The sequence below is a fragment of the Notothenia coriiceps genome, unplaced genomic scaffold (assembly GCF_000735185.1).
Source record: "Notothenia coriiceps isolate Sejong01 unplaced genomic scaffold, NC01 NC01_scaffold00007584, whole genome shotgun sequence".
Lineage (NCBI taxonomy): Eukaryota > Metazoa > Chordata > Actinopteri > Perciformes > Nototheniidae > Notothenia > Notothenia coriiceps.
In genome coordinates this window covers 26,242-41,905 of record NW_011340285.1, presented here as the reverse complement: position 1 = coordinate 41,905, position 15,664 = coordinate 26,242, and the positions used below count along the sequence as shown (strand labels likewise).

The 15,664-nt window shown below is 41.0% G+C and overlaps 2 protein-coding genes across 12 annotated transcripts in view; both read right to left on the bottom strand.

Moving 5' to 3' along the window:
* The window catches only part of mark2b (MAP/microtubule affinity-regulating kinase 2b), a 53,507-nt gene extending 48,804 nt beyond the window's left edge, over window positions 1-4,703 (bottom strand). For all 11 annotated transcript variants that reach the window (XM_010769653.1, XM_010769655.1, XM_010769660.1 and 8 more), the window contains exon 1: window positions 3,421-4,703. In XM_010769653.1, the coding sequence (XP_010767955.1) occupies window positions 3,421-3,471 (51 nt within the window). In that variant the 5' untranslated portion in view covers window positions 3,472-4,703. The remainder of the gene's footprint in view (window positions 1-3,420) is intronic.
* A 3,019-nt stretch (window positions 4,704-7,722) lies between these two features.
* Window positions 7,723-13,304, bottom strand: krcp (kelch repeat-containing protein). The gene is made up of 13 exons (XM_010769652.1): window positions 13,092-13,304; window positions 12,646-12,807; window positions 12,414-12,495; window positions 12,167-12,223; window positions 11,504-11,732; window positions 11,099-11,191; window positions 10,344-10,475; window positions 10,048-10,235; window positions 9,772-9,968; window positions 9,587-9,681; window positions 8,921-8,975; window positions 8,714-8,811; window positions 7,723-8,502 (listed from the first exon to the last, which is right to left on the bottom strand). The coding sequence occupies exons 1-13, from the start codon at window positions 13,151-13,153 to the stop codon at window positions 8,273-8,275; spliced, it is 1,680 nt and encodes a 559-aa protein (XP_010767954.1). The 5' UTR covers window positions 13,154-13,304; the 3' UTR covers window positions 7,723-8,272.
* Between the last annotated feature and the right edge of the window lie 2,360 nt (window positions 13,305-15,664).

Here is a 15,664-nt window from a genome sequence, read left to right as displayed (position 1 = left end):
AAGATTACAGCAAATGAGGGGGAGGGGGTCGAGGATACCAAGCAGAGTTGGGTGTAAAGGCCCGGACACACCAATCTGACAACAAAGAACTGACACAGACAGACTCCGACAGTTGCGTCGGCTCGCGTCTCTGCGTTTTGGCCATGTGTCGCACTGGAACACACTACAAAGACTCCAGCCAACGGCCAAGTTGCACGTACGAACTGCGCATGCGTGAGTGGCAATAACTCTCCTTACCAGCAGGCGGCGGTAGAGTGTATTCATCATTCAAAAGAGGCAACAACCGGAAGACAGACTGAGTGATACACCGAGAGAAGAAGAACAGACTGCGTGATTTAAACAAACAACAAATAGCGTGTGCGTTCCATTTTCACTCTACAGCGAGAAGCTCATGGGGCTTTCCCGAACCTGTGTCGAGAGCTGGAGTTAAATGAAATCTCAGATTTGCCTTCTTAATAGTTTGTTTTGTTTGGGTCCCTCGCTTCCGTTTCGCTTCTCATGCACTGATTCGCTAAGCTGAACAGCCAATCAGAGTGATTTCTTTGGCCGACGGCCTTTAGCCTCCCGATTCAACATGTCGAATCAGCGGCGGAAGGTGTCGGCACGGCCGAAAAGACACGACGGTGCGGGACACACCAATTTGAGTAGGGCGACATGACGCTCATCGACGGCCCAACATCCATCGATGGCCGAAATCGGCTTGGCGTGTAAGGGACTTAAGATGAAAAGATGAATTTGTATTTTACAACTTCATTGATAATCGATAACATTTGTTGTTATTTAGTCAAATTAAATGAATCCATCTTCTAAATATGAATATTTATGGTTTCTTTACTCGTGTTGTCGACAAACCACAATATTTGAAGACATCATCTTAGGTTGTGAGCAGCACTGATCTACATTGCTCACCATTTTATAGACCAAACAAGTCAACAATCATCTGCAATACTGGTTACAGCCCTGTACTCAAACAGTCTTTATGGCAGAGACAAGGTGAGGACATTTTGAGATCATTTCTTATTTACCTGGCGACACATTGACTATTCAGATCGAAATATACATCTATGACAGGGACCAGGGACAGTCATGTCAATACTCAACCCGACTTCATGTCCGGTGCCATTTTGTCCTGTATCTTGAGACCCGACACCAAAGGCTTTCTATCCATGGCCTTTTAAAACAGACTGTGTTTGTGTGGGAGTATTCATCTGTGACCTTTTGCCTACAAACACAGTTTCGGACTAGCCATGACCCCAAACTCTTTTCCTAAAACCCCTAAATCCCCAATAGTTGCTGCAGGAAGAGTAAACCGTGCATTCTGACCAACATTAGCACTACAACAAATCTACACACAGGAGGTTGTTTTGCTTCAGGTACTTCACTAAAGGGTACACAAACAGGGGCAAACCAGGAAGTCAAGAGTGAGCGTTATTTATCACCAAGCTACTGCACTTTGGTTTTGTACTCAGTGTGTGTTTAAAGCTGCTACAGTCAAAGGGTTATGTAATGAATTGTATTGTTTCTGACCTCTGTTCCAGGTAAGGGTGTAGCCCTGTAGGAATATGTATGTGTGTACTTATTTGCATAGATCGACCAGTTTAGCTGTCTGCTTGGATTGTAATGGAAGCTGGGATCCATTATACACTCGCAGCTAGATCAAGGTATCAACAGACAATTTCTGTCAGCATTTTATTTGTGCAAGAAGCGAACACAGCCTACATTTTTTAACCATTGAGTCTCCAATACCAAGAGGTTTCCATAATGGCTGGTAGGATCATATCTGCAGTCTGGAAGGCTGTGCAGCTGATTTTACACACCTGTGATTGGCTTTCATAATTTCAGGTAGAAAACAGTTTGACAGAGGGTGCAGCTCTTGCAACCTATTGTTTATGTTTTTCAAATAGCCACGGTTGTAAAAAACTGTTCAAGGGTTTTAACCACAGATTTTTTCTTCTGTGTTCATCTGCTTTATTTATGTTGCTATACTTATCAAAGCTACTGACCAACTGCTCAAACAATCCATCACACTGAATTGTCACCACAGCTACATTGACCTACCTATAGACACTTAAGCGTCACAAATATAGAACTTGGTTTAGCTCGCACTCGGGGTGACATCACCCACTGGCTAGTCTTTCAACATGTAGACGGACAATGTTTCCATCCATCACTCAAAAGAGATTTTTTTTCAATCCGTTGATGTTTGTCAACAGCTGCCCCAAGTAATGCATGTCATGCTCTGTATCGGAAACTATAATGGTTTTCATGTGAGAATGTGCATCTTTGTCCCAATTACAATGAATCTCCAGATAAAACTGTCAAGATTAAGACAGATAACGTCTTGGAAAAGGGCTGTTTTCCGGCCCTCTAATAATGTTTTTCAGAGCACAGTTCAGGGGTCTTTTTGTTTTTTAATCTTTACAGCACACTACCAGTGTGTTTGTCTAATCAAGTTAATAGAAATGTATACTTCTTCAATCTCTAGCTCTGAAAAGCCTTTGCATATTTGAAAGGTATTTATAGTGTTTTTAGAATCCCTCTGGCCTCTGCTTAAGGGTCAGTAGATTTAGGTCAAAATCGGATATGGTTTTTGAGTGAGTTTGAGAATCACCCCCTGTACCAGCACCTAGAAATGATGAGTCTTGTTTCTTACAAGTTTGCATAAAAAACCTTAAAACCCTTTTTACTTTTATCACACAGCCCCAAATGCTTCTTTTTCTCATTAAAGCTTTGTTGCATATTCAAGGTTTCCAATATTGTCCTGTATAAATACAATTCCAAATCTCCTTTGGGATTTTTTAAGCCTTGCCTGCACAACAGAATTTGCAAATCAATATTTCCTGCAAAAAACATACATACATACAAGGTATCAAGCCTTCAACAAAAGTCCACATTCTAATAGAAAAGTTTCTCAAACACCACCCAAACACAAAACCTAGCAATATACAAAACGTATTGATGATGGCTTCAGTACATTTTTACTGAGCATATAAACATAAAGCTGTGAGGCGCAAGTCACACAAGATTGCATTAAACAATATATGTTACACATTATAGGGTTTCTGTACTGTACAATATAGCAATTATGTGGAACTGTCTGACTGCCTGTCTGCATTGCAACAGGTCAAAGTACTGAAAAGTCAAGTAGGAGGACATGCCCAACACACAGACTAAACATAAACCTAAATGTATTCTTCTATTCTGCAAAGAGTGGGAAATCCAGTGTGAGTGCGTAGGCAAGGCTGGTGAATCACTGCTGTGTGGCAAAGACAACAGAGAGAAAAAGCAAATAGACAACCAGAGACTGTGGAGAAGGCCAAACAGGGCCTCTCTCCACAGCATATAGGAATATCATATTGAAGTAGAGTTAATGGTAAACAAATATCAACAGTAATATGGAGAATGATCTTAGAGTCTTACCTGCCCAGCTGTATTTTCAATGACTTGCACCAGTGGGGTCCTTGTTGACATTTTTTGAAGACTTGAAGTTGCCAAAAAGGGGGAAGGAAACAATGAAACAAAAACGATTCTTCAGTGTCTATTGTACATTTAAGATCTGTCTAGCTGAGGGCAGAGGAAAATTTCCAGCAGAAGTCCAGCGCTAGCCAGCTAGCAGCACGACAGATAGCCCGTGAATCAACAAGTTGAAACCCACATCAGTGGCTAGCCGAGTTAGCCAGCTAGCTGAACCCAACTAGCAGCAACCGCACGTCCCATGTTTGTCAACAAGCACAAAACAGGAAAAAGCTAAATGTCTTCTTCAGCTTCGGTCTTGTTGTGAATGCATTCAGTTTCCAGTTAGCAGTGCCAATTGTGACCAGGGAGCTACCAACCTAATGACGTTTTGGCCGGCTAGCTACTTGTGCTAGCACGAAGAAAAGTTGGTTGTATTGGACGAGACAAGGTTCAATTAGGTGGCTAGCATGCTAACCTGTAAGGTTGCTAACTAACGTCCGAGGAAGCGTCAACTGTCGCCCAAATCTACAACAAACGTTTATCCAGAGTCGGTTTCATAACACAGTGTCGACGCTTCTTTTTTTCTTTTTTTGTGGCAGGGATGTTTCCTTTCAGGTTTGAAGCCAGGTCCTGGTTCTGCAAACTTTCAGGCCAAAGTTATTCCCGGCGAGGGCTCGACCTTCCTAACTCCCACAAAACTATTCAAAATGTTCCCAGCGAGATATCCAGGGTAAGGGTATCCAAAAAATAAAAGCAGCACCATGTAAACTGGTCACATGGCAGGTGAAAAACACGAATTAATCTGTTGCACTAGCTTACAGGCTGGCCAAAATTAGCCCATGTAGCGAATTGAGTGTTTCTTTCGAAGTAAAGTTAGCTAGTTAGCTGCTCCTCCTGCGGCCGCGGCGGTGCTGCTGACTGCCACAGAGCAGCCCACAAAACTCTAAATCCACGGAAATCACCGGCGCTCTTCCTTGTGTTGCGTGTTTGGAATAAGGTCGCTCAACAGTGCTGCACTGCAGTGTGGCGATTTACCAGCTCGTCCTGTCGTTACACCGACTGCTGTTATTCCCAAGACCCGCCGACTCAAAAAGGGATCATCAGGTTGTAAAATCCATTATTGGTATACTGGGGTTTTCTCGTTAGGAGGTGCGTGTCACGGGCGACAGGGGGAGAGAGGCGAGGAGCTGCGCCCGATTGCAGTCTATGCGCACGATCCTGCCCTGATACCGGAACAAGCTCGCGGCAACATGGCTGCTTGCACCACGAAACGATTAGAGAGGGAGGGGGTTCGTACTGCACTCGGCTCCAATCGGCTTCTTCCGAGTCTTTACTGTTGACTTAGTTTATTAAATGGCAGGTGCAGCAGGATATTCTTTGTAAAACTTAAGTTTGAAAAGCAAAATCTATTTGAGATGTACATATGACATTGTTATGGGGTCCCCAGATGTCTGCTTTGAATGCTTCAGAAGCAATCACAGCTGAGGCAAAGATGCATTTCAACCTGATTTCAACAGTTTTTTTTAGGTGCAAGATTTCCAATTGAACAGAATAAACCTCCATTAATGGCATCTTGTCTAAGATAGTTATAGAAATTAAATGTTTATTTTTTGTATTGTCAATTGTATGTTATTTATTATGTGTTGTGTTTTTTTCTTGAGTCTATAGGCCAATACAGTAATGATTGGTTGATAGAACCCCAGGGTCCCCAACAATAATCCACTCTTTTGACAGTTGCTTCTGGTCATTTGTGAAAATGTGTACAAATTCAATTCAATCTAAGTCTCGCTTTATTAATTAATCCTGTTGCCCTAATTTGTAAAGGGGCTCTATGTCCAAATCTAGTTCAAAATGTTAACCCTGGTGCCGTCAAACAAATGAATGTGTCAATATTCATTGAAAGAATAGACTGAGGTCACATTTTAAAGACCTCATATCTCTTATTTTTGCTCTGCTGTTGCCCTTGGTGTCGAATATGTGTCTTCTTCGCACAGCTGTAGTAATGAGATTTTTGTAAAAATGTGTCCATAAATGTGACGTGAGATGCTGACAGCTGGCACAGACATTTTTCAAGTTACTTAGCAACAGCCATGGACTGACGAAGAAATATGGCTTCCATTAGAAGTGGTGATGTCAGAACTCTGTCAATCAGGAGGTCCGCAGAGACTAGTCACCAGTGTTCACCATCTGCACAATGCAAGGATGTTATGGAGAAATAAAATGTAAAAATCAGGAAATCAAGGGGTATGAGAGGCTTGACTGGGAGAGCGTCCAACTGGCAGGATTTCCCAGTGAATCGAGGGAAAAATCACATCCCTGATGATGGAAGGAGTGCAAACGCAGGGGTACACGAACACTGTTATCGGAGACAAACAACTCAGTTTTCAGTGCATTGAACAGTATTCATATAATAATTAATATCCTGTACCAGAGGGAATCACTGGGCCTTTCTTGTGACTTATCAATCATTAAACACTCACACACTAATCCAACTGACTTGGCAGAATATGTCCTTTTTTTCTTTTTCAGTGTTGGAGCATATCCAGTTTGACGGTCGATCACAAGAGACCGTATTTAATTTTTTAAGATATTTTTGTACAGGTTTTTCACGAGCTGTATGAATCTAGTTTTAATTAGTAATACTAAACCAAACCGTCACAAAGCTCACCGACCTAATGTTGTTTTATTCAGCAAAAAATGTAAAAAAATAATCCACCTTTAAGCAATCAGATCAAACCCTACATTCATACTTTATTCCTTCCATCTTCTTTTTTTCTGCCTTATATTTTATTTATTTACTACTAATGTCAATTTGTTATGGCTGCGATGTTTACATTTAACATGCTGTCCCTTGTTGTTATCTGTATCCTTTTATGTTCTGTAAATCCATAGCATCTGTTGTTCCCTTTGTATTAGTTAATTTGTCTAAATGATCTGCCTGTGTTTGCAGGAATTGTTGAAAAAAAGGGTAAAAAAGGGAAAAGGCTCAAGGTTGTTGATTGTGAAAATGTGCGGAAGTGTCGCCACCTACAGGATGCCTGTATATATTACAGAACACTATCTATTGAAATAAATAAACAGATCCCACAGCCTATCGTTGAGAGACTACTTCCTGCTGTGTGTCTCGTAAATATTTGGATGAAAATGCATTTTTTGGCTGCCATACTTCTTCTGTGGAGGAAAAATGCCGCACTGAGTGGGAGGTTGAACTGGAAACCGCTAATTGCATCTGATATGAGAGTATTTGTTAGTCTCATTGGACGAACATTACAAGACATAGCATGCTTTTTATCTCCAGTCTCCTACCTCAGGCTGCCAACTGTATCCTGCCAGATTGAGGCTGTAATGTTATTTTTTATATGTGGCCAATCATTCCTCCATCCTGTACAGCAGACTGTTGATGCATCACTAGCAGGCTGTCTCTGCAGCCTTTTTGCATTTCAACATGAATCTAGCTCACTCTGTGTTAATAGTATTGCCTTACAGTGCAGCATTGACTTGACTATGGAAGAGGAGACAATCAAGAGAAGTACAAAAAGAGTACAAACACACATAAAATGAATGAGTGTGCAAACTCTACGGATCACCCTTCTCCTACTTTGTTCCTGGCCTAGATTGAAATCCTTTCTAAACCCAGCAATTTAGCAGGTGCTGAGTCACAGCAGCGTGGGCTGAATTACAGAACAAGACCAAAAATAGGCTGAATCTGTATAGACGGCTACAATCACCTTGAGAGCAAGAGTTAGTCATATCACAAAATAAATCCTTATAGAAATATATAAAAATATATGAATCTAAGCACATTATCTTTGCTGCTGCAGTGAATATTGTGTATATGTGCATGCTGCAAATATGGCTACTTATTTTATTTTTTTGAACATTTTATGTATAAATGGTTTTGCATTTTGTCATTTCTTGTGTGAAAGCTGCTATACTAAAAGTGTATTAACCTTACCAGCCACATTCATGACACCATTATCAGCCTTTCTTCAGAATTGAAGATAATCCTTCTTGAGCTCCATTTACCTTTTATTCAAATGTCTCCATTTAGCTGTGGCTCTTTGAAGAGAGCATCAGAGGGTGACATTAGCTCATGTTAGTGCTGGTTACCGGGCCAACAGGGATGTTATTAATGTGTTGTTCTGTTTTAAGTCTCAAACCTAGTGGGTCAATTATTCTGCAAATGGAAAAGCGTGTTCAAGCTGTGTTCACATGTGGCCTACTATCAGATGCAACTCAAATTCAAAATGAAGATAGTGAATAAAATAGAGTTAAGAAAATGAAATGTTTATTAAGTATTTTACAGAATAATAGCTGCAACATGAGATTTTGGAAATGACAATACTGTGATTTTGAGTTTAACAAATTCAAAATCCAAATATATAGTCCCTGTTATTCATTTGTAAAGAAAAAACAATAAAGTTGAATGTATCAGAAATACAAAATATACATTTTACCTGAGGAAAAAAACTTTAAACTATGTACATACAAAAATAGAATCATCTGAACAGTTTCAAACAGAGATCATTGTTGTTATTATTTTTGAATCAACAGAGACTGAGAGATAACTTTTCTTTGATGTTTGTTTAGGAGTATTTTAAAATGTGATTGCTACATCTGAATTCTACAAATGTCCAAACTGTACCATATTCAATCCCAACATTTTAAAAACCCGTTAAAAACATAACGGGAAGAAGAGGGCTCACACAACCAAAGGAAATTAAGACACTCTGAAGGAATATAAATAATAAAGGATGTGTGGAGGTGTACAAATAGCTGCAGTCAGGGAGTGAGGATCACCTCTGACTCACGCTCTTCAAACAGCAGCGAGCAGATCCTCCACGGCGACCGTCGTCAGGTCGGAGTAGAAGTTTCTCTCGTTGTCTCCGCCTCCGAACACCAGCAGGTTTCTGCCGATGGAGCCCGCGTCCATATCCACGTCTCCATCCTCCTTGAAGAGAGCGTCTGTCTCCATGGTGACGATGGAGTGTCCCGCCCTGGGGAGGGACAGCTGAGGGAGCGTCACCTTCGTCCAGCTGTTGGTGTCTGACAAAAATCAAACAAAGAGACAAATAAATACATAAAAAAAGGAAAACATACACGTAAGCCTTGTTTCATTATTCATGAAGTTAACTTAATTATTTGCTTTTCAGTCCATTGGGCCACTTCCTCTTTAAATTAAGTCACTTGTTTTTTTCTTTTAAAAAAACATTGCCTGGTTCATTTATTTTGTTCTTATTTTTGAGTTGCCTCTCACCGATATCGAAGACAAAGGCGTCAGTGAGAGCGTTGTTCCCGTTGTAGCCTCCGTGGATCAGGAACTTTGTGTCCGAGAGCACTGCACTGCCATGCCAGCTGGAACACACACAGAGAGGTTATATTACATCGAAAATATATGAAAATAAGACTTAACATATGTGCTTTTGATACATCTTCCCCCCCAACTGTGTGTGTTTTGCTGTACCTTCGTGGAGAGGGGGCTTTCCCAGATGTTTTCACAGCAGAGAACTCCATCAGACCTAAGCAAAACAAAAATATAATTGTTATTTTTATCATTAGGCATTTAGCGTAGCTTCATCAGAAAAACCACAGACCTCAGAGATTTAAAGGCTTGATAATACCGGGAAAACTTTTATTTTAAAACTCAATATACAATGTCTATTCTTGGGAAAACCCAGTAATTCCATCAGTCTATCAGTGGATTCAACTCTCTCAATGTCCTGCATTAGAGACATTAACCTTGGCTATCAGAGGAAGGTCTGATGCCTTTTATAAAAATGGAAGAAAATACTTTTTGGAAAATGACTACTGTTAATTGGGATTCGTTTATGTTTCACTGGTATTATTATTGTATTTTATAGTTTTCTAAACAGTTCCTATGTTAAGTGTATTATTGCTCTTTTTATTTGATTTATTTTTGGGTAGCTGAGTAAGATTAAGAAACCAGAGAGATGGAGTTGGGGGGATACATTTGTCTTGAAAAAAAAAATATATAATTATAAAAAGGTCAAAATAAATGAACCAGGCAATGTTTTTATACCTCATCCAGATCATTGTGTCTTGTTTGTGCCTACAAATAAATGCAAGGCTTTTGCATACATTTCTAATAATACCCAGCTGTGCGGCTTACCGAGGTCCAGCATGTACATGTCATTGTAGCAGACAGGGGTGTCCCATCCTCCAAACACATAGATCTTCATCTGCTGCATCACACATGCAGAATGGCTGGAAGAACAACAAGGAACGAGGATGAGACGGGGAGAAAGGGATGTTGGAAAAAAGCATCAGCAGATGTAATGGATCGAACCATCTTACCCTGAGCGGGGGGAGGGCTTGTTACCGGTCACAATAGGCTGATACCAGATGGAGAGGTTGGGATCGAAGATGTAGAGCGAGTCGCTGCAACCGTCAGGCTCTGGGTTCGGACACGGGAAAACTCCGCCGAGCACAAACAGCTCGCCCCGAAACATGCTGCAGCTGTGGTAGGCCAGAGGAGGAACCTTCCCCTGAGCCTGAGGAGAGAGGAAGACTTCAAGAAACAGGACAGGCAGCAAAAAAAGGCAATATGGAGTTCAAACTAGCAACACACACCTCCACCATGGTCCACTTCCAGCTCCGTGTGTCCAGGATGTGGACGTCGTTGAACCATTTCTTGTTCTTGGAGCCTCCGAAAACAAAGATCCGCCTGGAGTCCGGGTCGTAGACGGCGGTGTGGCCGATCCTGGTCTCGGGGGTGGGACCCTCTGCCAGAGTCTCCGCTGCCACCCAGGACATGTCCTCTGTTTGGCAGAGACAAGAACTCTTAGACATTAATCCACGGGAAATTAGACCCCTGCCAGATCTAAAACAGCTTTAAGGATATCTGTAGCCGTGAATGGTCCACAGACCTGTGCAGAGCTTCCACATGGGGTCCTTGCAGAACTGCATCCTGGCTCCCTGTCCTCCAATCAGAATCGCTGTCTGAGCGTCTATAGGACACAGAGTCTGACCCCAGCGGCCTGACGGGCTGACCAATGGGGCTGTAGGAAAACCAAAGATCAGGATAGATATAATATGTTAACACAGGACATCAAAGTTCAAACATTAAAAGGGACAAGAGACCTCAGATGGAAAAGACCCCACCACATCTCTCTTTATCTATAAAATGTTATAGTTGTTTCCCCTCTTTTTTGTTGTATAATTGTGTGTCTCTTTGTTGAGGCTTTTCACACTTTGTCATTCTTGTTTTCCTTAAGGTTATTTTACACCTCTTTTTGGTAGGGTATGTGTTTCTTTGGGATATTTTAAAAACAGGTGAAAGCTACTTGGGCCAGTTCGATAAACCCTCCATGAAGCTAACCACTCTCCATGTTTTCAGTCTTATGCTAAGCTAAGCGTTTCCTGGTACAAGTTCCATATATGACGAACAGGTATAAGAAAAGGCATCGAGATGTCTTACTGTTGGAAAGAAGGAGAATATGTGTATTTTCCAACTGTAGCTGTAACGTTCAAATACCTAGATACATCACGGCCTGTCTAAGTTAAAGTTACAGAAAACCTTTGGTGGGTGGTGTGCACTAATGTACCAGGTATGGGACTGAAAGGTGAATAAACACAAGATGAAACACATCTGAAACGGTATGTAATGTGTATGCAAACTCACAGGGTTGTGTGGGAGTCTTGGCCTGCCTACTCTTCGTCCTGGCTGCACTCTGCGTTCTACCCACAATCCCCTGCGCCTCTCCTGCTCCATTAGCTGTGGAAAGTTAAAAGACATTTTATTAGAGGACACAGAGAACTCCTCCACACCAAGTGTCTTTAGCAATTATCATTACCAATAACACAAATGGATAAATAATGCTTTCTTTACAAAGACTAGAATATACAGAAACAGGCACTAAGACACCTTTTCAGTGCCATTTCTTCTGTAAAACTATTTAACGAAGAGATTAAGAATGATTTTTGACGGATTTGGTTCACAGCTACATGGGAAGTTTTGGATTTGACATCAGGACAATTAATGCAATATAATTACACTTCTCCTTGCACAACATGCGGTCTCTTTCACCTGTTCCCTTAATCTTTGTTGCATCTGCTCCACTGCTGAACAGCTTCTGGGCCCTTTTAGATTGACCTCTGGCCTTTCTCAAAGGAGTGGTCTTCTCCACGCCGCCATTGGGACAAATGTTCTCCAGCTCCCCTGTCGCGGTCGTCTTATTTTCATCACAGTCTTCCTCTGACTCTCTGTCTCTCTTCTTGCCCTTGATCTCCCGGGCTGCGAGGGGAGCCACGATGCCCTGAGAGGGTCAACACTTGGTGTCATTTATCGTTTCAAATGCATACATTGTTTGAAATATGTGGGTTAGATTAAAAAAAAAGAGGCTGATATTAGCATCAAAAGACCAGATTGCAATGCAACACAGACATGTTTAGCTTTGAAGGGGACATGATGATTTTTATGAAGTCCCAATCTGCACTGGTTTCAGGTCACAACAGAAACACCCACTGACCGTACAAACTACTTGCTGAGAGGCATTGTGTTAAATGTAGAAAAGAAACCTAAAGTTATTAAACATTAACAAATGTTATATTGACAAGTGTTAAGAAACATTTATTATATGTTTTAAATATGACAGCCGCATCTGGATATAAGATGTTACTGTCTGAATACGTTTCTGATGGTTGTATTGGTAAATATTGCATATAATAATAATGGTATATAATTCATTACCTTTGGTGTGTATTCCTTCACAGACATGATCTCTGGCTTGGACCAATCTGCTTTTACCTGAGGGGGGAACAAAGGATGCTTATACTTGATAAGTCAAGTAACAAACGAATAAATAATTTGTTCAGCATCCGAGAGACTCCTCTTTGCTTTGTGATGGACATGATAAAAAGGCAGTTTTTGTCTGTATGCAATTTAGTCCTGAATCTTAGGGTTTATACCACATTCTATATATGGTTACAATACATACCAGGTTTCCTCCTTCCAGAGTGACATCCAATGTAACACTGTCCGTCCAGGTCTCCTCCTCCCACTGCTCCCATGACAGACACCTGCAAGATGTAAATCAATAAATCAGATCATTTCAATTCAGATTGGAAATCACTGGAGGACAGCAGATGCAAGGGACAACCAGACACATTTACTTAAAAAAGTTATTGGTCAGATTGTAATTAAAAGGGACATGGTCAGAGTCACCCTACTTGTTATACGGGGTCAGTTTCCCGATAGTGATGGGGAAGCGGTGAGCGTCGTTGAGCTCGGCGTTGACGCAGACACGCTGCCCCCACGGCCCGCTGCTGAACAGCACCACCTGGCGGACACTTGGTGGAACTCCAACACACACCCTGCACGACCCTTCAGGGCTATCACCGCGAAAAAGATATAAAGTCATTATTGAATTTGGGTTGTTTTGCTTCGATATGGGGCGTTATTATCAGCATGAAGCTATCAGTATTATTCTCTTTTTACACAGTTTTACTAAAATGCAACATATAAAAAGGTTTATGACGTTTATATAACATTATTTAACAACTATAGAGGTGCTGTTCAAACCGTTCAAACACATTGAAGCTAACATACACAATGTTCTAAAGACAGCAACAAGCTAAAGATGTTAACACTAATGTTATTAAAATCATTTCGTTACCTCAACAGCCTCTGAGGGGGACCGTTTACTCCGAAAACCGCATATATTCCGAAGTCTTCCATCTTTGTTCTGTCGTCCAGCAAAGACGTTTAATGTCAGAGCTCTTATTGCTATGCTTCTTTATTTTTGCACAAGTTTAAGAAACAAAACAAGGATATGTCCGTACCTTCCTCTGTACGGCATCTCCCGCCACTGATGTGTGTAAAGTATCTAAACTCCGCGCGAGTTCTCAGTAAACAATTGGGAGCGCTTGTTTTATTGCTGACTGTGTCAGTCGGGTGAAGTCTGCGTTGTTGAGCACTCAGCAGATCTAAAAACCCGCCTATGCGGTGCACGCTGATACTACAATCGAGCATACTTTAGGTTGACACGCTGCCAGACGTCACGAAAAGCTGCGTTCAAGAGCACTTGTCCCTCAACAGCTTACGTTGCATGGTTTGCACTACTTTTAATTATTCTTTCATCATATTTAATTCCGTTTCTCTTGTTGTTTTTTTGGAAAACTTAAACTTATTCAACAATGAATGGCAGTTTGTATGAATTGTTTTAAAATGTGGGTGTATTTATCAGAGTTGTCTTTTTGTTCAATCCTTTTCTTGCAGATGTGCAATGTTGTTAGATGTTTCATTGAACAAACTTCACATTTCAGTCTTTTCTGACAGTCTTTGCTTAGATCTCCTTTCGTTAGTCAGCCAAAGCATATTCCTTGTGCTTTTAAGCAATCAATCTTTTCATTGTGAGATTTTTTGTTCATCTTACATGTTTCAGAGGTGTGTTCTCCTGCACAAAATACACAGCGCTTCTGAACAGTAATGCCTTTATGGTCTGATTTTATGTTTTGGAAAGGTTTTTGCTCTTCATTGACTCCTGGGCTTGTCACAGTAACAAAACGACTTCCCTTATAACCATGAGCAGGCTTATTGCTGGGTGATTTGTACACTTTAATATCCCTTTTTGGCATGACATCCTGTATGTCTCCAAACATGGGGTCTGATCACAATGCGTGCATGCTTTTCAATGAAGTCGACCAATATTGGAAACTTTGCTCTTGTCTTATTGTGTTCATAATATGCATATGCAGTTGTTCTCCACTTTTCCCTAAGTTTAAATGGGAGTTTCATGATCACATTTCTTATGTTTGATGTGCTATTCATTTCATCCAAAAACTCAACATCTTCCATTGTGTTGCAACATCCACGAAGAAAGATAGCATAAGAATGCAGTGCTTTTCTACCTTCACTCTTGATGGCATTCCAGTTCAACATTTTGTCCAAACAAGCTGCTGCGATTAAGAGTTGATGTCCATAGTTCTCTTAGAGCAGTCTTTTGGCTTCCAAGAAGCCCTTTTTAGAATCCATGTATTGGCAACTTTTGACCAAGTCTTTAGCCTGGCCTTCTGTATACTACTCTAGAGAGAACAGCCTGTCTTTGTAATTGTCAGTTTTATCTTCTATTGTATGTTAGAGCCAGTATTTTGATTTGATAAGAAAGGCCACCTAATTGTGACGTCTGTAGTCAACGCACTATAAAGGACTACAATTCCCACGGCGCCTGTGCTAAAGCCACTGTGATGGGCAACCTGTTGAGAGACGCCGTCGAGGAACAGTTTTTAACAATGTCGTGGCTTCCTTCCTTGTTTTTCCATCAAGCCACTAGACGCCTTAAACAGAGAGTTCTAACTCGTTTCTTTCCTTTAAATTACTCACAGTTTGAAGTGTTGCTTGGCCTCCGATGGTTTAGAAGATGTGTTTGCTAAAAATAAAATAACAAACTTTTGCACATGCTACAAAAAATAAAATAGGCAATTTACAATATTCAAAAGAAATAGGCAAAACTCAAATAAAACAACAAACAACTTAGGTATTCTTTTCTTTCTTGATAATGCTTATAACTTCATAACTTAAAGGGGTACGTGTTACGGTACGATACGAGTATGGGGTTAAAAAACTGTTCTCGACGGTGTCTCTCAACAGGTTGCCCATCACAGTGGGCTTTAGCAAGGCTCCGTGGGAATTGTAGTTTTTATAGTGGTTGACTTACAGATCACAATAGGTGGCCTTTCTTATAAAATCAAAATTACTGGCTCTAACCACTATTCCCGCATCCTTTGAGAAACTCTATGCACATTCGTTTCACCGAAATAAGTAAACGACTGTTTTGAGTGAGTTAAGGCATTAGTTGCTTCATTAAAGGTGTTAGAATGAATAAGTGTTCTCCAAGTGCCTTTGTCCGCTTTAAGGTATTATTAAGGTAGGGTTTAATGTTGCTCTCAAAGTGCACCAGATGATGCTTTAACTTTCAATATTTAAAAAAAAATAATTCCCGGAGGAGCATGACCCCGGACCCCCCTTGACGAGCGACGACCCCCTAAAGGATGTTTCGGTCCACCCTCCCACTTGTAAAAAATAGCACTTTACCCCTGCACCCCCGCAACCCCCAACAACTCCTGGGCTAAGCCCCGGATCTCTTACAATCCTAAATCCGCCCACTGGTCAGGGACCCTGTAGGCCCTCTGGGAGGGCCTAAGATATTCTAACCAAATAATATTTTAAACATTAAAAAAAAACATTTTC

Excerpts from the sequence above, each read along its gene's own strand:
- krcp (XM_010769652.1), bottom strand. The coding sequence starts at position 13,153 with ATGGAAGACTTCGGAATATATGCGGTTTTCGGAGTAAACGGTCCCCCT. Across the intron at positions 10,236-10,343 it reads CATGTGGAAGCTCTGCACAG|AGGACATGTCCTGGGTGGCA; the intron begins GTCTGTGGACCA and ends TCTGCCAAACAG. Across the intron at positions 9,969-10,047 it reads GGAAGTGGACCATGGTGGAG|GCTCAGGGGAAGGTTCCTCC; the intron begins GTGTGTGTTGCT and ends CTCTCTCCTCAG.